Source organism: Poecile atricapillus, chromosome 2 (genome assembly GCF_030490865.1).
Source record: "Poecile atricapillus isolate bPoeAtr1 chromosome 2, bPoeAtr1.hap1, whole genome shotgun sequence".
In the NCBI taxonomy this organism is placed as follows: domain Eukaryota; kingdom Metazoa; phylum Chordata; class Aves; order Passeriformes; family Paridae; genus Poecile; species Poecile atricapillus.
In genome coordinates this window covers 19,972,357-19,996,042 of record NC_081250.1, presented here as the reverse complement: position 1 = coordinate 19,996,042, position 23,686 = coordinate 19,972,357, and the positions used below count along the sequence as shown (strand labels likewise).

At 37.5% G+C, this 23,686-nt stretch overlaps 1 protein-coding gene across 7 annotated transcripts in view; it reads left to right on the top strand.

Annotated features, from left to right (window-relative positions):
- CACNB2 (calcium voltage-gated channel auxiliary subunit beta 2) overlaps positions 1–23,686 on the top strand; it is a 242,041-nt gene that overhangs the window by 181,447 nt on the left and 36,908 nt on the right. For all 7 annotated transcript variants that reach the window (XM_058830502.1, XM_058830503.1, XM_058830504.1 and 4 more), the window contains 2 exons: positions 18,617–18,739; positions 23,036–23,172. In XM_058830502.1, coding sequence (XP_058686485.1) covers positions 18,617–18,739; positions 23,036–23,172 — 260 coding nt within the window. The remainder of the gene's footprint in view (positions 1–18,616; positions 18,740–23,035; positions 23,173–23,686) is intronic.

Below are 23,686 nucleotides of genomic sequence, written 5' to 3'. Positions count from 1 at the left end.
GTTATATATGTGATTTCTTAATTACCCTTTGTGATGCTTGGTCATTTTTTTCCCAGGAATGATGTCAAATGAAAGGCAATTTATGATTATTGCACTAAAGTAATGGCCTTCACAATTGATAGGTTTATCATATTATTTGTGAAGGTTACTAATGGAAATAACAGCATTGAATGGAGGACAGTAACCCTGCTAAATGAGAATTGATCTTATAGTCATATACTTGGATAGCTAATTGAAATTCAAGAATCTTACATTAAATGCAAAATTGTTACTGGTAAATTAATGCAGTGTAAAAAAGAGGCTTCTTCTGTTTTGAGCACTCTCTTTTCATTATCACATCTTTATAAAGCATACTTTTATTTTAAATTAGCAATAAATATTATTTCAAAGCAGCTTTTTTATCACACTTTGAAAACAGTCAGTTAGTTATTTATGCTCTCCTGTCAAAAGAGTACCTATGAGAATACTTCACTACTGGTTTTTACCCTATAGATTATTGTACATTAATGAATTGTGCTTCCAGCTGTCCTGGAACTTTCTGGTCAATATAGAAGTTGTCTCCTAGGATATCTCAGGGGGAAAATTGAGCATCGACTCCTTACAGGTTTAGATAAAACTACTACAAAAGACTGAGAAGATGAAAGTTCTCTGAAATACAGTAATTTCTGGAAAGTGATTGTTATTATTACTCCATATGTAACTTAAGTAAAGTGATTCGTACACTTTTCTAGAAGAAAGTTGCTAAAAATTTCATTCAAACCTATGAATTTCTAATTCAAATCAGTTTTTAAGCATCATTGCAGGCAAGAAGTCTGCACCTTTTGATCAATACAGCTTAGTTACAATTTGGAACAAGCAAACAAAAATTTGGAGCCTGTAACACAATTTCACTTTTTATGTTAGAAAGAGAAAATTTTTAATAGAAAATTGGTCAAAAAGAAGGCCAGAAAGGCTCTGGAGACCTGTCGTTCATGGACTGCTTACACAATCAGTAGATAGTGAATTGCTTTCCCTTAGCTTGCTTTCATCAGCAGCCTTTCCCATACCATAACCAAGGCTGGGAAGCAGCATTGCTCCTAGCAGTTTTAGTGGAAAGATCTGCTTAGTCTTAACCCTAAACTGTCTTCTTGAGTAAGATCCTGCATAGTATTTTCTTAAATAATTCAATAATGTGCATACTACATGTTCAATTTTGTATTTTAGTTGAATTATACAGGAGGGTTGGGAGTTTTGTGCCTGAGCAGGGGTGCCCAGCCAGGTGCAGCTCCCAGGAGCTGGGGACACGATGGCAGAGCAGCACCAGCCACAGCCACGCTGTCCCCCAGGGCAGCAGCTGCCTGTGCCTCCCTCCTTCCTTACCTTGCCATGTCACTATTAATGAGCTCCATTAAGTTCAACAATTATTCAACATCTTGAGTTTTGGTCAACACAAATACAAATACAGAAATTCCTCAGGGTTTTTTTTTTTTTTTTTGCAGTTCTTACTTGCATTTTCACTTAAGTAATTTGTTGTCATGGTGTGCTGTGCTGTTCATTCTTCCTTGGACATGAATGTGGAAAATGGCCATGCTTCAATGCACTTTAAGAGGAAGGGTTTGTCAGATATTACCTTGCTGAAAGGGTGGTGTAAAACCAAGACTAATCCTGCTCATTTTAACTTACCAGGGAATCACATTAACTTCTGAGTTAACAGAGCAAACTGAGTTATCTAAGGTTGTGTGATGTCGGTAGGATGTCCCAACACTGCAGCCATAAAATACTAGCTCAAAAAATGCTATTAACTTCCATCCTTTCAGAAACCAGGGAGCCAGGAGGGAGCAGGGATATGATACTGAATGGAGAGCAACAATTGGTGAGGGCACTGCAGTGGTCAGTGGGATTTCTGAGGAACAGGACTGCCAGAGAGTGCAGCCAGCTTGGAAAATCTGAAGCTGGACTGGACAGTGGAGAGGGATTGTGATTTTTCCCTGTACAGTCTGTTAGCAAGGGGAGCAGCAGAGATTTTGGCTGCTAACCTGGAGGAATGGAGTTAACACAGTGAAGTCCAGGAGCTTGTTGGTAACTTCTCTAAATTGCAAAAAGGTCTCTGAGGGCCGAGAGAATGCCTGTAGTTAAAGTTGGAGAGATCCTGGACGTCCTGGTGGAAATAAGGAAGTTATTCTGGGTGAAGTGCTACAGTATTCTTTTCAAACACAAGAACTGGTGAAGTTTATAGGAGTGGCAGATCCAAACTGGCATGTCTTCATTGCCACCTTCATTTTTGCCCTCTGGCTTGGAGCACAGTTACCTTGTATTGTAAGTTGCCTGCAAAGGTGACAAAATAATTGTTGCACATGGTAAAAAAATATTGGATACTGTAATGTTAAGATATTGTAATATTGTGTGTTCAAAGTATACCCTGTATCCTGTACCTCAAAGACTTGAATTATTGTGAATGTTCTCATTTTTCTCTGTATGTAAAGGAAAGGGTACCAATTTCTAAGCTAAGAAGCTTTTAGTCTTCATATGTATTGCCCATTTACAGAAATGCTAGGTCTGGCTTAACATGGAAGTTTACTTTCCTGGTCTTTCAGCCTTTTTCTAGTCTTGGCACTGAGTACAATGTTTTTTCTAATAATGAGCTGATTTTTTTTTTCCTCTAAAGTCAGACATTGATATCTTGGATTTTGTTTAACTGGTTACTTATGTGTAAGATGAGGACAGAATAAGAAAGCAACATATTTATGCCACTGTGATTTAATAAACAGCTTCATTTATAATTTGAAAGAAGAATTAAAAAAAAATTAAAGGTAAGACATTTACGATACTTGAAACAGTTCATGAAATGCTGATGGGAGAGAAATGACAAGGCCAGGGAATCTAATGGCTTGTGAGGTTATGGGAAGCGAAAGCTAGTCAACTACCATTACCCTTTGGTTGACCACTTTGATATGGTGAACAAAAAGGTTAAAGGTTTCATGTTGTTTGCTTCTTCCCTTTTCCTTCTGGGAACAGTCGTATCCCTTTTCTTGGCTGGATCAGCAGTAATGTCCTGACCTCATGAGGCATTTTCCCAGGAATTGAAGTCCCCACCCTCTGTTCCCTGCCCTCCTGCATCCCATGGGATGGTGCTTCTCTCAGCAGCCTGACCAAATATCCCCCTCAGAGAAGGAAGATGTCTCTTCCTAGGACTTTTCACAGGGGTGGTAGGATTTTTGCTTTCCAGAGAAGACACAGTATTTATGATAAAGGATCTTTTGGGTGTTTGTCTGTGCTATGCTTTTAACAGCTATAAGCTTTTCCTAAGCCTGTCAGGGGTTACTGGGTCAGCCATGGCTATTGCTTCCCAAGGAATTCATTGGTTGGTAATTCATTGGTTAACAGTTCCAATCTGGTATAATGTACTAAGCCAGTGAAAGGCAGTGAGCTCTTCACTGCCTGAAACAGGGCAGAAAAACACTCTCATAGTTGGCTTGAAGGAACATAGCTTTTTTACAGAATGTCTTTATGTTACCTGTTTTAAGTTTCATTAACTGAATTGGATATTTAGGATAAAAAATGTAGTTTGTAGACTCTGGATCATTTTTCACACTGAACTCCTCTTTGTTGAGCTGTTGTGTTACTGGACTACCACAAAGTTCTCCAGTCCTACTATTAAGTGCTGGTTTTATGTGACTTTGCCTTTTTGTTGATTGCAAAGTGTGGCAACATTTGTGTTTTGGTTGTACTGTGCACACATTTGCTTTTATCTGCTCACCTATAATCACAAAATTCAACAGTTCTTGCTATTACTATTAGACTTTTACTCCCTCTACAGAATGACAAGGTAAAAGACTGAAAACTTTGTGGCTGCAGAGATGTGCGAAGCCTGCTTGGATATGCACAAGAGCACAATTGTGGGCACCCAGTGTGAGAGTCTCCCATTTTGGTTTACTGCTTTCCCGTTGTTCCATTGGTTCTGAAGGACAGAGAAAAGAAAAGTACAGTCTCAGTGCAAACAGCATAGTAAAAAACACCCTGTTATTCTTTCTGAAATCAGAAATGGCCAATTTGATCCTTTGCAGGAAAAGGAAAGAAGAAAAAAAAGCAAATAACACTGGTTCTGATAAATCAGAATGGTTTCGGCTTTGGGGAATTTATGAGAACATGAAGTTTCATGGCCAGAACACATTATACTGAGCTGGACTGTAAAAAAAGGGGGAATACTTCCAACTTGAACTCTGTTTATAACTTTTGCCTTTGACTTGTTGCATAAAATGAGGATAAATAAAAGGAATTAATTTACAGTTGTAACTGATGAGAAAAGCTTATTGGTGTTTGTTTTGTACCTCCAATCACAAAAATGCAAACGGTTGGAGAGGATAGAGTTCATACTGGATTTTTTTAAAAATTATTTCTTTCTTTTTAGTGTTATGCAACAAAAAACCCCAAATCAATATACAGGGTGACAGACTTACTGCCTGAGCAGCAAGTCACTGCATGTCCTGGCAGTGTAGCCAGGGCCAGCCCTGCCATCTAGAGCTGTTTGCCACAGTTCCTTTGTTTGATGGCACCTGACTGCAGTGCTGTGGCCAGGGACAGAAATGTCTGAGGCCAGGTGATTCTCCATCAAAATGCCTCAGCTACTTTGGAAGCTGCATTTCACTGTGACACTGAATTTTTTAAGATTCTGGTAGCCTCCCAGATTTCCCTTTCTCTCTGTGGCCTCTGGGTTTATCATATACACATTTTAGCAAGAAGGACTGCCAAGTGACATAGAGCGTGAGCAGTTTTGCACTTTGGATATGGTTGTGACCTTCCTTTGTTGCTTGACACAGCAGTTGAAGGCAATGGGGAGAAGCACAGATGAAAAAGGAGGCAGGGAAATTAATTTAAAAATGTATTTTGAGCAATAGTCTCTGTCCTTACTTTGCTGGCTGCTGTGGTTTTGCCAGCAGAGAGCTGTGCAGCAATCATGTCAGAGTTGAAACTAAAGGCCAGATCTAGCACTCTCTCCTTCTACCGATTTCCTCCCTGAGCAGTGCTGAGATGCAGAGCAGTACCAGCTCATGTGTTGGGGCTGCTTCCAGTGGCTCAGCAGACTCAGTCAGCTGCTGCTCAAAGACAAGTGACAGGACAGCATCCCACCAATTTCTCTCCTAACACACTCTTTCACAGCTTGGGTTGTCTCGCTCCTCTCTTCTTCGCCTTTTTATTTATTTATTTTTCCTCTGTGGCAGTTTTTTCAGTCTTCAGGGTATTTAAAATGTCACATTTCTCATGGGTTTAAAAAGCTTTTTCTGAGTGAGTTCTAACACTTCCCTGTCTGGGCTATGGAGGCCAAGGCATCATTACCTGACCCTCTGTGTTATCTTCCCTGCAGCAGATAATCCTGAACAAAATGCCCTCTGAAGTGCCACCGTTTCCACCTCTTTTGGCCTTTCCCCTGCCTGTTTCTTGAGAGTGTGGGTGTTGAAGCCACTGCACTGCCTGGTAGCTTTAGGATTGGGACCAGCCTAGTAGTAGCTCATACCTGATGCTTTTCTTTCTGTGCCTTAAGTTTTGAAGGTTGACTCTGGGGGCAAGTCTTAATACCCATGTTCAATTCTTGGTAATGTCTTTTGGGCTCAGCAATCCAGGATGTTTTGCTGTTTATCTGTCTCCTTGGAGCTTCCATTTCCTGACATACTTCCCACTTTGTCTTTGTGGTCTTTTAGCTCACCTGCCACCATTGTAGTTGGCTTGATCTATTTCTCTTCCCTACAAATACTGGCAGCCCCCTTAGATCCTGTGAGGGATCTAGGAGGGGTTTATGGGTACCCTTTTCTGCACTTTCTGTGTAGAACTCAGTAAGTTGCTGCCTAATCTGACCTACTACAGGTGGCTATTGCTCTGAGTCATTTTAAGGTTTGTTTTCTGCCCAATAACAACTTAGTAACTTGTTCAGTTGAAATAAAGCTCTCTTTGTCTCTTATAGAAAAAGAAAAAATAAATCTTTTCTTCTGTAACTCTCGGTCTAACCCTTTTTCCTTTTTTTAATGCTTCTTTCTTTTCCTACATCACTGTGAGATGACAATGAATGCTTGTATTAATTTTTATATATAGCACTTAGATGCCATGTTAATGAAAACATGAGAAGTTAATTGAGTACCAGAAAAGGGTAATTAACTAATCCAAAATATATGTGTATGGAGCTTGCTTGCTTTCGGGACAAAAGGTAGATAAAAAATAGTTAATTAGAAATCCCTCAGGCCACAGAAAAAAATATATGCAAGAGATATGCAAGACAGATTTACTGTGCTCTTCACTCCATGATGTGCAGCATGAGTTTGACCAAGTGGAAGCAGTGAAACTGAGAGAGTTCAAATGTTTTGTGAATGTAAACTTCTGCGGTCCATTGCCCTGTAGTCAGTCCTCCCCTCCCTCCCCTCCCTCCCCTCCCTCCCCTCCCTTCCCTTCCCCCCTCCCTCATTTCAAGGCTTTATCAAGAAGTCTGTTCTTCTGCACAACTTATAAGCATTTGCATAACTTTTTTGCAACCTCTGAAATCTAGAAAAGAAGTAGTTTTCCTTGTTCTCCCTGCCATTTTCTAAATCTTCCATCATCATTGGTGCTCCTGGCCAAACTGTTACTCTTCTTCCTTTAACCTTGTCTTGAAGTGCTGTGCTCAAGACTGTGCAGCACTGCTGCATGAGGCCCCAGACCCTCTCAGATCTGGGCCATGTGGGTTGTATTCTTGCCTGGTCGTCCTCCATGGGGCACTGACTTCCACATATTTGATGGTCATTCCTAATTGAAATCCAGTTCCTAAATCCTGTTATTAGGATGTTGAGTCAGTTATGTGTTCCTTTCATACATGATGATTGTCTGGCCATTTACATCTATCCTGGTAAATTTTTCTGTTTTTTCATTTAATTCATTCTTCCAGTTTAGAAAGATATAATTTTTTGTTGGTTTGCTCCCTATTTGTTTCTTCTGCTGTATTCGTATGACAGTTTCAGGGTATGAACTGCCCATCTTTTTTCATATAATTGAGTTTGTGCTTGTGCCTTTAATATTTCGGTGAGGACCTGTCACTTTTCTGAGCTAACTTTTTCTTTGAGTTGCTTATACTTGAGGATGCATTCCAAGTATATTAAAATCTGCTTTCCCATAGACCATTGTATTCATTCCCTTGTTATCAGTATTTCTTGACTGTTGTGACTTTTTTCCAGCTCCTGATTATTTGTTTTGTTCTTGCATGTTTTAAACAGTTTCTACCAACTGATTAGAAACAAACCTAGAGGAACCCCTTTTATTTTAACTCTGCTTGTGGTTTCCAGCACACTCAAAGATGTTATTCTTGCCCAGCTTGATTCCATTCTTCATAAATGTCTACATAGTTTAAGTATGCCATTAGGACAACGAACTCTCTTTATATAATTGGTAATTATCCAAATAAAACTCTTATCATCTTCTTCAGGCTTGATTGCTTATAATGTGTCTCTTTCATGTCCCTCCCTTGAGTTGTTTGTTTTGGCTTTTTTGCTGATTTTATCCTTAAATCAGAATTTCAGTGGTCTGTCTCACTGTGCATTTTGAACTTCAGAAAAGACCTGTATATTTGTTGTGCTAGACAACATTTTTTTTTTCCTATGTCTGGACAGGAAATGTTATCTTCTTCATATAAATTCTGATTATGCAGTTATTACACAATGGTGTTAAAACATGATTTTTGTTACGCAGTGGACTTCCTTTTCATTTAGTTACCATATTGTTGAGAATGCAAACTGACAAAAAAAGCTTGTGTAAATTGTTTAGTGATACCTAAACAGATAATTATCTTCAGTTTTTAACTGGATGCAGATTAGGTGCACCATCTGTATTTTTTTACATGAAACCAGTCTTTATAAGTCCATCATGATATCAAACACTATTAAATAAGAGTTCAATTAAATTTTACAGTGAATATTTGAAAACTTAAGAAAATGTTGTATTAAAGTAATATAAAAATTACTAAGTTGTGTAAAGTCAATATGGTGTTTATATTTATTCATTTTAAGTAATTTTTATTCTCATTGTGCAGAAAAGGATTAATTTTAAATGAAAACAAGTAAAACATTTCTTTATCTTCCAGTGTCTGACACAAAAAATGACACAGACATTAAAACACATACTAGAAATTTTGACTTTGGTACTAATCAACCAATTTAAAAAGCTCTTCATGCTAGCAAAAAAGAGCATTTCTTTGGGATGAAATACAAATTTAAAACAAGATTAAAATGTATGATTTAAGTAATAACACACTGATTTTATTGTATTTTGTCTTTCCTTCTCCACATCTTGCAAAAAGGTTTTATTCACAAAACTCAGTAAATTTAACAGCACTGCAGCTCTATAGTCTACTCTTAAGCTTCACTCCAGTTTCTTAATTACTTTAAGTAAATATGGAAATAAAATATGGCTATTAATAAAACTCATTTAAATTTAAAAAAATAAAGAGCAGAAGTCCACCATCTGTCTTCCTGTATCCCTGGTGTCACTTTGTGCACCTGGGTTATGCCGTAAAACCATTTACAAGCTTCTGGTTGACTACCAGCAGTTCAGAATGGATTCCAGATCTCCTTGGAGTGTAGCCATGGATTTTATATAATTTTGATACTAGAGGAAAGATACAGAATTTTTTAGTTGTTCTTTTAGAAGCCTTAGAAGTATGCAGAGTTTTAGTTGCTTATCAGGAAACCATATTTGGTGTCCAGTAATGTTTTGTATTGCATGTAAAAACGCAGAGCAGGGTGTGTTGAGGATCATTAGTGTGCACACTACTGCCCCACCAGATCCAGCGTGTGCATCGCCTATCTATAGGGATAGGGACTTTGGGGGAAAAATCAGGAAAAAATGGAAGAAACAGGAAAAAAGGCAAGGGAGACTTGACAAGAGACTCTGATTGGCCAGCTGGAGAAAGAGGTGATGCCCTGCTGAGTGTCCTCATTCTCCTCTGGGTGCTCTCCCCTCTCCAGTACGTGGTGATGAGAAAGAAACTAAGTTTTAGATTTCTCTGATATAAACTAGACCCTATAAAATAAAAGGCAAGACAGTTTGGGGGTTGGAGGGTAGAAGGGCTGATTGTCATGCCCGTGGCAGTTACTTTCCAGGAGAGCCTGCTGGAGCAACAGGTGTAGGCATGTAAAATGCTGCATGATGTTGGGAGGGTAAATGGCAGCTGCTTATGAGTGAAACACTCGTATGTGTGCTACCTGTTGTGTGTGGAGGAAACAGTTATGTGCACACAGGCAGCTGTGGTTGATTCCCTGGTCAGACTGAGCACAGGCTGCTGCACTAGCTTTGGTTCAGACTGAGGAGTTACGTCCTTGCATACGCACAGAAAATTCAGTCCACTCAGCCAAGGAAGGTACAGTAAATTTAAAAAGTTTAGAAAACCAAATTACAACTCTTACTGCCACTTTGTATTTTGATGCCACGTCTCTTCTTACAAAGAAAAAATTGTTACAGTTCTGTGTCATTTTATTTCATGTTTTTATAATAACTCTTTCTGCATCCAGCCTGGAATTAAACCTTAGCAGTTCTATGGCTATAATAAGAGTAAGGTTTATTGCCAGCTAATGTTTCATCTGCTGGCTAGATGACTAGCTGTGCACCAGCTGCATAATATATTCTGTAAAGATATCATCATCACAGCACTTCACTCTTGCACCTCATACACCCACCAGGAAACATGTTTTATCTTGTGCTCTGAGCAAGGAATACAAATGAGATGTCTCAAGGAAAAGTAAATAAGACTATTAGGAAATATTAAAGTAAATAAGAATATTAGGAAATATTAAAGAGAAGTAATTCTCTTTTTAGCTTGTTAGTGTGAGAGGGTGTTTTTGGACAGGGATGAGATGAGAGCTCCTACAAATCTTTAGATGGTGATGATGGACTGCTTTTGGCACAGCTCAGACACAGAAAAGCCCAAAGCCTGGCTTTTAGCTGTTCTTTTGTTGGCTTCTCCCCTGCATGGTTCTTCCTTGGTTTCTGGCTTGTGTCAGAGAAGCCCTAGTACTGCTCTAGCTTAATTCTAAATCTTTGGAGCATTTTTTTTTTTTTTTTTTTTGGCAGAAAGGCATCTCCAGTACAGATGAGCAAGGCCATGGCTCCTCCTGTGCCAGGGCAGGAGAACTGCAGGGCAGCAGCTGCTGTGCTGATGCTAACCCTTCTGGGAGCTCTTTCATTCAGAGAGAGGGGAAGGGGCTTGTGCTCACCAGTGTGCACAGGCACAGTGGTAGCCAGGCTGAGGGGTCAAGAATTGCCCTTTTAACCAAAGCATGAAAGGAGGATTGCGACATACAAGAGATACAGGATACAGGAGAACTATAATAGATGAAGTTGTTGATGTAGAACTTATTTTACTTATATGTGTTATTCTGCTAAAATTATATTTGTCCTAATAGTTTACTTCATGTAAACTTTGTTTTTTTTAAATAAAATTAAAAATTTTAGATAAAACTACATTCCTCATTAGTTTTGCTTGGAAAAGCTCTAGTTCCCAAGTTTCACAGTCGTTCTGCTTCCAGCAAATATTTGAACAGCAGAGCCAAAGTGTGCCTTGGCTCTAGTGCTCTACGTCTTATGGAGTATTAAACCATTTGCAGTCTGTTAATTCTGTGCTGGAAGTTGCAAGGAATTTTTGGCAATGGATATAGAGATTTCAGTCATACTGATGGTGTTTGAGAATGTCAGTGTGACACTAGAAAAACATTGCCAAGGTGATCCTTTTGTTGTTTGTTTTAATTAAACATAGAAAATTTCACATACACATGTAATTAAATAGAAAAATGTACAAGCTGTGTATACAATGTCAGGTGCTCCAAAGGTAGAAAATGACATATTCTAAGTGTTTTGTGCTATCTTGGCTTTCCTGTGCAGATATATAAAGCTATAGACTTTATAGTCTGATTATATTTAAAAAGTAATTAGTTGTTGATTATTTTGTTTCTCTTTTGTTGTCATGGGTTTGGTGCATTATCTCTCTGCTTGGGGGATGACATTTTAAAAAGAGAGAAATCATCCCTTAGTGACCATTTGCTTTTCCTCTTTTGAACTGGGAACTTGATGGCAAAAATGAATCCATTGAAATGTTCTTGGATGCTGTGAAGAGCTCCTTGTGTTTCGCACATTCTTGGTTTTTTTGCAAGAAAAGATCCTCCTGTATTGTTCTCTATAACTACCTGAAAGGAGGCTGGTCTCTACTCCCAGGCAACCAGTGACAGGACAAGAGGAAATGGCAGGGGAGGTTCAGGTTGGACATCAGGAAGAATTTTTTTACTGACTGAGTGGTCAGGCATTGGAATGGGTTACCCAGGGAGGTGGTGGAGTCAACATTCCTGGATGTGTTCAAGAAATGACTGGAAATGGCACTTAATGCTGTGGTTTAGTTGACAAGGTAGTGGTTGGTCAAATGTTGGGCTCATTGGTCTTGGAGGTTTTCTCCAGCCTTAGTTCTTCTGTGATGCTGTGATTCTGTAGTGCTTCACAATACGTTATTGTGAAGTTAATGGTTGAACAATAATACTATATAGAGTGAGGGCTAAGTTAAAGATGCCACCACCATTCCCCTAAGGTAGACTCATTTTCACTTTTCCTAAGTCTGGGATGTTTGCCTTTCAAGTTTAACAAATAATCCTTTACCACAGCTTTGAATGTGCTGTGAATATGTGCTCTGTGTTTATGTAATCTGTATCTAGGCTGTCAGGGAGATTTGGAGTATAGATGCCATTTTAATCTAAAAATGAGAAGTATCTCAGATAGTGCAAGTCCTATATAAACAATATATACCCAGGTGAGGTATAAGGTAACATAAGCTATGGCCATAAAATGTAATCATTTGTAAGAGGCAGGAGCCTTGAGGCAGCTGTAGTGTTTATCATATCCTTACATAACTTCTCAGTTTTAGTTCAGCTTATGAGTTAAGAGCTAATAGAACATTTGGCTTTTCAGACTCTAAAATATCATCCTTGGAACATGTAACGATATAATTCCTGGAAACAGCAGTCTAGCTACAAAATGTATGTTTTGAGTAATGGAGGTTGGTTACTTAGAAAAACATGCTTAAAATATTGTATAGAAGTGAAATATTTTAATAAACATTAACCTTTGATTCTAGCAGTTGTAGAGACTTTGTGATCCAACTGAAAAAATGAAGTGCAGAATTAAATATTCATAAATATTGGAACCAGCAAAAAACCTCGCATGAATAACACTGAATTAAGAAACAATTCAATCAAAACAGCATTTTTAAAAGATATTTTGGTAGTAGTGTATATTTTTAACCATTGCATTGCTGATTTATGTAGTGTTTGCTTTAGCTTGCTGTGTCACAGAATTTTGCTTTTCCTTGAAAAGTTTTGTTTGTGAAGAGCCTGAAAATGTTACTGTAAATCTTTTCTCTATGTGAACCTCAGTTTAGCCAAAAAGCTAAGAATTGCTAAAATGCTGTCTCATAAGCTTAAGATGTCTCATAAGCATAAAACATCGTCATTGTGACATTGAAAAAAGAACTTGAAATCCCAGCATAGTATTTTTATTGCAAATGACAGTTTTCATCTGTTGGCTTTTGCTGCCAGAATAAGCATGTTTTCAGTAAGCACAAACAGACTTTTTCAGCTGTGCCGGTTTCCAGCGGTTCCTGTTAACTCCCCAAGTGGGTGGTGTGGAAGAGCCACCTTTCTGGCACACTTGCATGCAGACAACACATGGCCACCGTTGAGTCTTGGCATTATGCTCTAATAAAAAAAAACCCTGCTCATATGAGAAAGCTTGGTGTGCGTCAGTACAGCTATTTCAGTCTTTGCTGCCTCCTGAGCTGAATGTCAACCAACATTGGTGACTCTATTAAAATACGATTTCGCAAAAGGAAGTAAGAAACATGACTTTAAAGCTGTATGTGAAGATGAGCTAAAATAGTAACAAAAGTATCTCTAGAGAGTACTAGAGAACAAAAAAATAATTCTCTGAAATCTACCTATTGTTAAGAAAAAATGGATCTGGCAGACTCTCTTTTATACCAGCTGGATGTGTTAAATTTTCCTTCTTTCCAACATTGAGAGCAGGCGTTGCTGTAGGAGGGATTCCAAGGAACTGGAAGGATTCAGAGGTTTCCTCAGAGAGTTTCTCCAATGGGCCTTAATCCTAAGAAAAATCAGAATTAAGCTTTAATAGCTGAGTTTCCGTGCAGCAACCCTAACAGTCCGTGTCGAGTCCAAGCGGGAGGCTGATGGCACGGGGGCCTCGCTGGCTGCTCCTGCAGAAGGCACCAGAGAGCAGCGGTTGTGTCCTAGGCAAGAATTCAGGGAGCCAACCCTTTGTAAAGTAGCAGAGGAAGCACTGGTAATGGCTGGACATAGTTCATGTTGCCCTAATTTTGGAAACAGATGGGAAAATGTACTCAGATCAAATAATTTTGTGTTTAGCTACTTCTCTCCCAGACCCTTCTGAAGGGATCTTTGCTATCCAAAGCCATTATAATACAAAAGAGTTTGGATGTCATTATACCATTGTACTTAGGCTGCTAGTTATTAACTACAATTGTACTGTGTTTTGTTCTCACACTGTACTTCTCAGCTCCTTTACTTTGTTGGAAGTCCTGAATACAACAGAAACTCTCTTTTTAGACTTACAATTAAAACTGGTAATTGATAAATTCTACTTGGAATAACACTTCATTTTGCTTGTACTGGACTATAAAACTAAGTATTTGTTTTCTATTGTGGATTTCTCTGTTCCTCACTCATTGATATGAGAAAACTATAGTTCCTGTATGTTTTTTTTTTTATTACCACAGTGGTCAAATACTGGAGTAAGATGGACGGAGAGGTTATGTTGTTCTGTCCTTGGAGGTGTTTAAGACTCATTGGGACACAGCCCTGAGCAGCCTGATCAAACAGGCCTTCTTTTGAGCAGGGGTTGGACTGAAAGACACCAGAGGCTCCTTCCTACCTCAATTATTTTGTGGTATGTACCAAACCAGGCTTGTTTGGTACATACACTATGGCTGTAAAAGAAAGCCTAATCTTTGCTGGCAAGTCATATTTTTCATCGCTGCTTTTAGTGACATATGTATATGTTCCTAATTTTCTGTTGGGACATTCATGAATTGTCATTGGTTCCTTAGGAATGAGATTGCTGAGCAGATGCTAGAGATTGTTAGAGATTGGACAATTTCTTATCTGTTACTAGTCTCCAGCAATAATCAGCATTTAGGACAAAAATTTCCTGTAAATTATTTGTGTTCTCAGGTGGGTTTGATTTTTCTTTCTCATGTAATGGGTGTATGAATTAGTGTACAAAGTAAAAAAGGTAAAATAGAAAAGTTCTTTTATTATTTTTGCGTTTGCATTCCCAAGCTGCTTTTGTGACAGTATAGGTTTCATAACATTGAAGATTTCTTTATAATAGTAATAAAAATCATGTAATTCTGTAAAACATAGAGGTTTTGAACTGCTTCTGATTTATTATTTGACTCTATGTCAAAATATATAGCAGAGCAAAATAAAGGGAGATGTTTTCAACACAACAGTCGTTAGGTCATCACAGTGCTATTGATCTTTGTCCTGTGTGGAATATTAATATTGTTGATGGCGCAAATACTGTACACAGGGCTACTCTGTGAAAATAGTGCTAAACACAAGTCATCATCTGTCATATTTGCTCCCCACTAAGACTACTAGTGAATAGTTCAGTAGTAGCAGTAATCACCTCTTCTCAGATGAAAGAAATGGTGACTTTTTAAATTTTCATGAGTGCAAACTTGTTAGTGATTTGAGAGACACCCATTATATTCATTACCCAAGAGAAGAATTATTCCTTGCTTTAGGTTGCATGCATGTGTGAAAAGTGGATAGGATGAAGGATGGATAGCTTTATGTAGACATAGGGAGGGAATGAACTTGCTTTGAGACACATTTTCTGAACTTTAACGCAGGCACCAACTTTGACAAGCATTTTGTCAAAATGGTAACTAATTTTCTGAGTCAGTTCTTGTCTTAGCTGGCACTGCCTTCATAAAGCTGCATTCTGATTTCATTTAAACTGGTCTAAATACAGAGGTGCCTCTACTGTTGGGATGATGTAACAGAGTAAGAAATAAAATGGATCAGAGATCCTAGATCAAGCCAAATTTTAGATGTAAATGGTTTGGAGAATGCTTTCATCAGTTTTTCTACATCCTGGTAGTGGCTGAGGAATGGAGATACGTTGATTATCAAGCAACAATTACAAAACTAGTAGCCATGAGGGAGATGACCTGTTCTGTGAGGAAATTCCATGACAGAAATTTTGCCTCCTTGACTGGGATCCCCAGCGGCTGCCTTCACTGGGTTTATTGCACAGTATAAAAAATCTGAAATTAGTTACGGGAAAAAAAAGGTCCTGTCATGTTTTAAGTACATTACTAGAGAACAGGTTGTATTATTTTGCTCTATTATTGAGTGAAATATTTCTTGAATACAAATTCAACCATGCTGGTACGAACTTGTTTAAACTGACAAATTGACTGAAACAGATACAATGTGCAAATGCTTATGTTTACATTCAATACAAGTTAATTATGGCACAAAGAAATATAAGTAATAAAGTGTAATAATACTGTAAATAGTATGAAATTCTTAATGAGAGTTGGTATGAAGATGTGTAAAGTAAATATAACTTGTAAAGGAAGAGGTGAGATCCCGATAGAGAAAGAGAAAATTGAGTAGGGTTGCTCTAGACATACTTTAATTTATGTCGTTACCAAAAATGTATCCAGCCAAAGTTGATTAAACAGTTGTTGAATAAGATTTTGTTGATTTATATTCTTAGTTTATATCAGAATCTGAAATTGTTTCATGAAGAACCTCACTCCAGAGTGTGTTCCCTGCTGCCCTCATGGCATAGGTGCAGGAAATGTTCGTGGTCTGATTGTTCTCCTTGTGGGTTTATTAAGCTGGTTGAATGTTGTATGTTTACAGGAGAAAAAAAGAAAAATGAGATGAAGGTGTTAATTTTGAAGATAAATGAACTATTCCAGGCTACTTTGTTTCTCTGGAGAGACACTACATATTAAATTTTTTAACATCTGGGAGCATCTGTCCCTGTAGTCCAGCCTGTGGATTAACTGAGTGCTAAACTGACATCCCATTTTCATGGAGATTAAGAGAATGAACAGCAAATGCTTAACTGCTTTTACACAGTCTTATTTTAGAACTGCAGGGTATGTAAGCAAATGCTAGATACATTTTCAAATATACATGTGCATGTGTCAAATATTTTATTTTTTTTTTTACATAAGATCCTAATTATGTAACAACTGGGCTTTTTTAGTTCAAGACAATGTAGTTCAGGAAAAGTACTTAATTTGATAATGCTATGAAACCTTCAGAATTATTTATTTATGTAAAAAGGCTAGCATTTAACTTCTAGAAATTAATTAGTTTTAAATATTCAATTAGATGAATTATTGTAGTCTAATCCCATGATAATTTAGTCTCCCTTTCTACCAGTGTGACAAGTATCTAAAATGGGACATACCATTTCTGTGATTATCTGTAACTCAGTGTTCTGTTTTGTTTTTCTGATCAGAGTTTTCCTTTTTTTTTGATGGCCTAAAATGACAGAGAACTTTCACCTGCTACTTTTCTTTCATGTTAAGATACTTCTGGAGTAGTTTCTATTGTATTCTTTTTCTTGGGTTGTCAGGTGTTATCTCCTAACAGGAAATTTTAGATCACTTCTAAGAAGTGTGTCAAGGACATTAACTTCCTGCAGAAGTCTATTTGTTGCAATGCTGCTGAGATTTTAAAGTCTTAGTCAACCTAAAGTCTTTTATCCACTGTTAGTTTTAGGAGTAAGTCACAGAGGTTAAACTTTTTTTTTTTTTGTACTTACTAGAGGATGTAGCAATGTGAGAATGGATAAGCAAGTGTACTATCTCTCCTATCAGTGTTTGGCACAGATTGTTCCTTAATAGATCCAGGTTCTGAGATATATTTCTACAGTGTCAAGTCACGGTGCCTTACAAAATGATCATTCTTAATAACAGGGAATGACTTACTTGATTATTTACTATTTGATGGTAAGTATTGCTTAGGAGATTTGATCTTTCAATGCTTATTCGTATCTGTATTTTGAGTGTTGAAATTAGCAATAGCATAGAAAGCATCAACTCTATTAATCTGTAATTTTTATATTCAGGAAAGTTTTGAGGTTTTGTATGAATATTCAAACCCAGTAATTTATGGTATATTTTATTTTTAAGGAAGATTCATGATATCACTGAATCCAGTGCCTGTGTGACTCCTTTTTTCATGGCATGACTAGTTCTGTAATTGTTTGGTATCTTTTATGTATGGTAACAGTGGGAGTAACATTGGGAAAATTATAAAGGAGATTATTAAAATATGAGTTTGAGCTGTTAGGAAGTGGACATTCCCATTTTATCAATACCGCAAGATTTTTTAATTGATGTGCAGAAATCACCAAATTTTAGTTTGGGTGATTTTTCTCATAAATGCCAGTTTCAGAAATGTAATCATGAATACATAATCATATCAGGATGCCCTTCAGACCCTTTATCTGGTTATGACAAAGCGGACTAAAGGTTCAGCGTGGGGTAGGACCGTGATGGGTCCTAGGGATGCTGTATGATAATCTCTGTGAGGAGAGCAAGCTCAAGCTGTTGTTCAGCCTAGAATAAAGAAGAAAAAATGTTGTTCTCCTATAAAAGGGTTGTACCTTTGAGAAGAGGAAACCCTTGGTAGCTGTAGTCTGGGCTGAGCTGGATGGCACTTTCTATTACCATACCTGTGCAGAGAGGTGCTCAGCACTGGTGGTGCTGTTGAGGAGAAGCTGTGCAGATGTGGGGCTTCTGTGACTCTTCTGGCAACTGCTTCTTGAAAACAAAACTTGGGAAAACCCCCTAACTCACTGATGTCAGCTAGCAGCGTAAGAAAGAATTAGGGAAATAAACAGATCTCTCTGGCCAGTATTTGGTAATGACATGATGATCTCAAGACACATTGCTCCACTCTCAGAGTGCAGTGAGATGACTTGCTTAGGCATCACTGGCAACTGCTGGCACCTCTCCTTCAAATTTACAATTTCCCCAAGCAGTTCTTAGGGGCTGAGGGTGTGAGGGCTGCACTTGTAGCACCCTTAGAATGATCTTGAGGTGACCAGCACATGGGTGCCCAGACAAGAATGGTGTAGAAAGTGCAGTGCCACACTTCCCTTGCAATGCCTTTTCCAGCCCCATTGTCTGTGGACCTTAGGTTTTGTAGCTCTTGAAAACCTACCTCTTGCGGCAGCCCCCAAACACAGAACTTGCAGAAGAACTGCAAGCTGACAACATTATATGGATTGCCTAGCGGACTGTGATTACTAATTACTGGTTTGACTTATCTCAAATAAATTCAGAGCTCTGTCACTTACTAAAAATCCGTATTCTGTGAAATGTGCTGATATTAATAACTAATGTCAGTGAAAACTAGTCTTTATTATGTTTGGCATGGATGCATAGAGAGCTCTTTGTAATTTTTATGATTTTAAAAGCATAACATACAGAAATCATGTCCCGTGTAGATGTTTGTACATATGTATGTGTTTGCAAAGGAAATCTTCATGATGTTCATCTTTTATTTTGCAGTCAAAACCTGTTGCATTTGCAGTTCGGACAAATGTTGGGTACAGTGCAGCCCATGAAGATGATGTTCCAGTCCCAGGCATGGCCATCTCATTTGAAGCTAAAGATTTTCTTCACGTTAAAGAAGTAAGTAAAACCAGAGGACTAAGTGAATCACTCTTTAAGGGAATACTTGAGTAATAGTGCTACTATTTTGCAATGTTGATAACACTTCACATTGCCAAAGCACTTTGCAAATGTTAAAGAAGGTAACAGTATGTAAGGAATTGAATGTTCTTTTAAATGCTATTCTTGTAGAAGCAATGACACAAATTTCTTACAATCAAATTAATGAGGATCAGAAAGCAAGTACTTCTTTTCTTCTCTAGTAAAAATCACTTATTTGTAGGTTTAAATGCCTAGGTCTGACTATTCAAAGATTAAATATTTCTGGGTTTTTTCTAATCTGGTACTGTGAGGGTTTGTTGTGATTCAGCAGCCAAGGATTGCTTCTCTTTTATTTGTGTAACTGCATTTCAATTAACATCAAAATCCTGAGGCCTCTGATTTTTTTAGTGAAGCTACTTCCCTGGCACAGACAATATTTAGTTAGCAGTTACATGCTGAAGAACTGGAATGATGTTTCAAGATAATTGCAACTGTCAATAAATGAGCTTTGCATTTGCTGCATTGGTTTTGTTTTCCTGTAGTTTGTTTTTGACAATTTCAAATTTTTACAGTTTCAAACACCTAAAGTAATTTTCTTTTTCTGCTCCTTGCAAGACACTCCCAAACAAATAACTTGGTAACTTCCACATGCAGGCCCTCCTCTGCTTCTCCCTTTTGAATGACTCCTTCATTTTAATAGGTTTCCTAGCTTTTGGTCGTATTCCATTGTGGTTTATCTCTAAACACCATGGTACATCTAGATACAGAAATTTGTAGGAAAAAAAATAGAAAGTGAGTTTAAGGTTGAGAGCAACCTAGCCATGCACTTGAAATTATGTCTTTGCCTCATTTTAGACTATGAAAAATCCCTCAGTAGTTATGATTGATGATGCACAATGATTCTGCTAGCACAGATGCTTTGGGGAAGAAAGAAACATTCCTAGCACAGAGATAGAAATACAGGTGGACAGAGACTAAAGAAACACAAGAAACAGACTTGGCTAATGATTGTAATTTTCATTTATATTGAACACACCAAAAAAAGAGAATAATTTCAGTTCAGCCTGTATATGGTGAAGGAAATATGCTCTCTAACTGATCATAGTGTGAAAGAATTGTTCTGCTCTGTCTTGCGACAAAAGAAGAGATGAGCAAGCCCAGAGTCCTGGCAAGAGAAAACCATCAGCCTTCTCCAGTGAGTCTTGAGCACTGGAAAATACGGCTCAGTTTGGTTAGATCAAATGGTTTTGTGTAGTCATCTATTCCATCTGCACTTCAAATGAAGTGGTAATCTCAGACTTTACATCAGGTGTTTCCCCTGTTTCCATATAAACCAGACACACAGGGTTAGCAGTTTTCTCTTAAAAGTTAATGCATTTTTCTTCACAGCACAACTCAGTCTCAGATGTATATATATGTGGGAGAAAATCTGGACGGAAAAGTCTCCTGAACTTTTCTGCATCTCCAAAATGCCTTGAAAGGAAGCTTAGCTTAGCTCAGCTGTGTTCTTACATTGTGTCTGCATGCAGCACTGAGGGGTGGAAAAATAGATTAAAATACTCTTGAAACCCCAGGTGTAATAGAATAGGCATTCTGTGCTGATTGCCTTTAAAAACACCTGGTTTTCTCTGTAAGCTGTCAGGGAGAGGGGGTTGTCTTCTGGTGCTAGTCCAGAGATGAGTTTGGAAGGGACCCTGGGACCAGGCCAGCTGCACCACTGGAATGGTGAGATGGGAAAGGTTCCACAAGGAGTCAAACTTTGAAAGGGTTCCGCAAGGAGTCAAACTTGGACTTAGTTTCTTGCCCTTCATTCGGCAGCAGCTGTTGTGTCTGGGTGGGTTGAAGCTCCTTCAGAGGGTGCACCGGGCTCAGCCCTTCCCTGCGCAGCTACCTCCTTCCCCTCCATCTCTGTGCCATGCCCTGCTCATCCTCCCAGGCTCTGTATCCCATCAGGTATTGCTCCTTCGGTACTTCTGGTGCTCCCTGCAGTTAAGGCTGGGGAAACTGAATCGTCCAAACTTTAATTATTTATACAGATTAAGGAAAAAACATATTAGACTATAAAATGCAGTGTTGCTTAGACGCTTTATGCCTAACTTGTTGCTAGAAATAAAGAAAGTGAAGTTAATCTCCAGTAGCTTCTGCCTGCATAGTGATGCCATACTGGACCAATGCTGACCTCTTCTTGTCTCCAAGGGCTGTTCACGAATTTGTGCTGCTGAGAGGGCTCAAACAAGAAAATCCTCAGTTCAAAATGTACATGGAAAGTGATGAAAAGTGCTGCAGTGATTGAGTATGAGGAAAATTTATCTTCATTAGGTTACATTCATTAAAACTCAGTACACATAAGGATGACGGATCCCTTCCTGCGTGAAGAAACGGCTGCATCATAGTATCTTATAGATCTCTTGAGGCTTTGGTCATCGTTTTGCATTGTGCTTAATTAATTTTTGTGTTTCCCTTGGCACTCCAAACACAGGTGAATTACAGAGAATCACTCACCCCAGCCAGCACCTTGAGAGCTGGACACCTCTCTACCAAGATTTCAAAAAAAAATTTAAATTAGAAAGTTTTATGTGTGGTATTATTCACTTTAAAAAGTATCTTATACTCCTTGTATATCGATGCAGTTTTTATCTTTGAGACCTTGCAGAAGTGTATTCCACGTGCTTTTATTTCTTTATGAAGAAATTCCTATGGATTTATGATTTTTATTCTGTAATAAAATTAATATTGTTGTATGGTAATCTGTTGTACTGTGGAACAAAAATAGCATCTGTTTAGATTTTAATTTAATGGTGGTTTTTAATTTTCTATCTCTTCCTTTTACCAAGTTAATGATTTAGTTAGCCTTTTGCGATGAAAGGTTATAATTTTAATAATACATTTCAGTCTAATACAACTTTGAGAAACTGCTATTCCAGAGTACCTCCCTATGAAATGCTGGTATTCTTACTTTCTTACAAAGACATCCCATTGGATGAATATTATAGATTTCCTTATGTTTTATAAGCTTAAAAGTGATTTTTTTTTTTTAATCTCTATTTTATTTGTTAGCTGGAATATCTCTTAGTCTCAAGCACCACAAGATTTTTAGAGTTGCCAAAGTGAAAGATAATACTGCAATATAGGTTGTATATCCGTGATCCACCAATGGTGGTAAAACTAATTTATTTTTAGGGGAGCCCACACATTTTACATGTTTTACTCCTAACTGTACACTTGTTAAAGCTACTTATTATATAATTAAATATGCAGTATAATATCTACATTAATAGTTTGAGATTCAAGAAGGCTACTTTCTTCAGATTCAGGCATTCTCCTGAAGTTTCGTAAATATTCCAAATTACCCAAAATTCTTATTTGATCGTAGTTACTCCCATAGAACTCCAAAAGTATTGTGTGTGGGGGGGCCATAGTGACCTATTCTCCTTCAAAAATGGTGAATAAATAAGAATGGAAAAAGCAAATAGTTCAGCTGTACAGACCTTTCCAAAACAATCAACCTCCCCCACACATGGTGGGGAGTGTGTATGAATAAAGGTGTTCAATTAAAGCAGTCAATATCTCATATTTAACAGAGCTGCAATTCAGTTAATTGGACTATCTGGTGGTCTTGTGTAATTGTTAGGCTGTTTTACTTATCCAAAGATATTCATTCCTTGTGGATCTGTCATAGTAAGTTTAAGATGCAGATCACATGAGCTATCTGAAGTAGGTTATATATAAGCAGCTGAATTCAGTCATATTTCAGAAGATTTTAGTGAAAAGTGGGGGAATTTGAGAAGTAGTATTTTTTTCATTTAAACAGAGAACTGAATAAAATGGAATAAGAAAAATAGATTATTGCAGAGCTATAAAAATTGTAGCAGTAGGTGAGAGCAGATCCTAAGTCTCTGGTGTCCACCAAAGAGAACCATAAAGGGAGAACAAAAGCAGCTCTCATGTATGAGAGAGGAAGACTATGAAGCAAGAAAAAAATAAAGATGGTGAAATGGGTAGAAGTAAAAACCACGGAGAAACATGAAATCTTTGCAGGAAGGTTTCCACTTAAGTACTGTGGATTTTCATAATTTGAAAGGAATAATTATTTTAATGTATTTCTGAATATTACCACAGTTCTTAATTGCCATAATAACATAGCACAGTGATTAACCGCAGGGAAGAATGACAAAAAATAGCCTAGCTGAAAATTAAATCTAATAACAAAGTTATCCTACATCCAGTAATTTCTCAGCATGTTACCTTTTTTTTTTTTTTTTTTTAAATCTGTAGAAATTTAATAATGACTGGTGGATAGGACGATTGGTAAAAGAAGGCTGTGAAATAGGATTCATACCAAGCCCAGTCAAACTAGAAAACATGAGGCTGCAGCATGAACAAAAGGCAAAACAAGGAAAATTCTACTCCAGGTAATAACAAGAAATCATTGATAATAGCAACATTGTATTGTCTGTGACACAACTTGGAAATTGATGCTGTGTATCGGTCATATATATGCTTAATTATTGTTAATGGCAGCTACAAATATTTGTAATCAATCAAGAAATTATATGTACATATAATTATATATCTAAAATAATTATATAGTATATAATGAATTATGTTATTTATTGTATAATACACAACATTGTTTTTATATATTAGATTGTTAATTCATAAGATTATTAGTGTCATTGCTATTCGAGAGAAAAAATAGATATTTAGATGGGTGATCTGTGGTGGCCTACAACTGAAATAGTTTTCTTCTTTTTGTCATAAAATAGTTGCTAATATACATTGCAGTAAGTACATTTACTATGTGCTAGTAAATTTTTTGACTTAAAATTGTTTTATCTAAATTCTGTAGCATGTTTTTACTTGTTTTGATGATCTTGCTATTTCTAAACACGTTTAAAGTCATTTTAGAAATTAGAGAAAATGTTA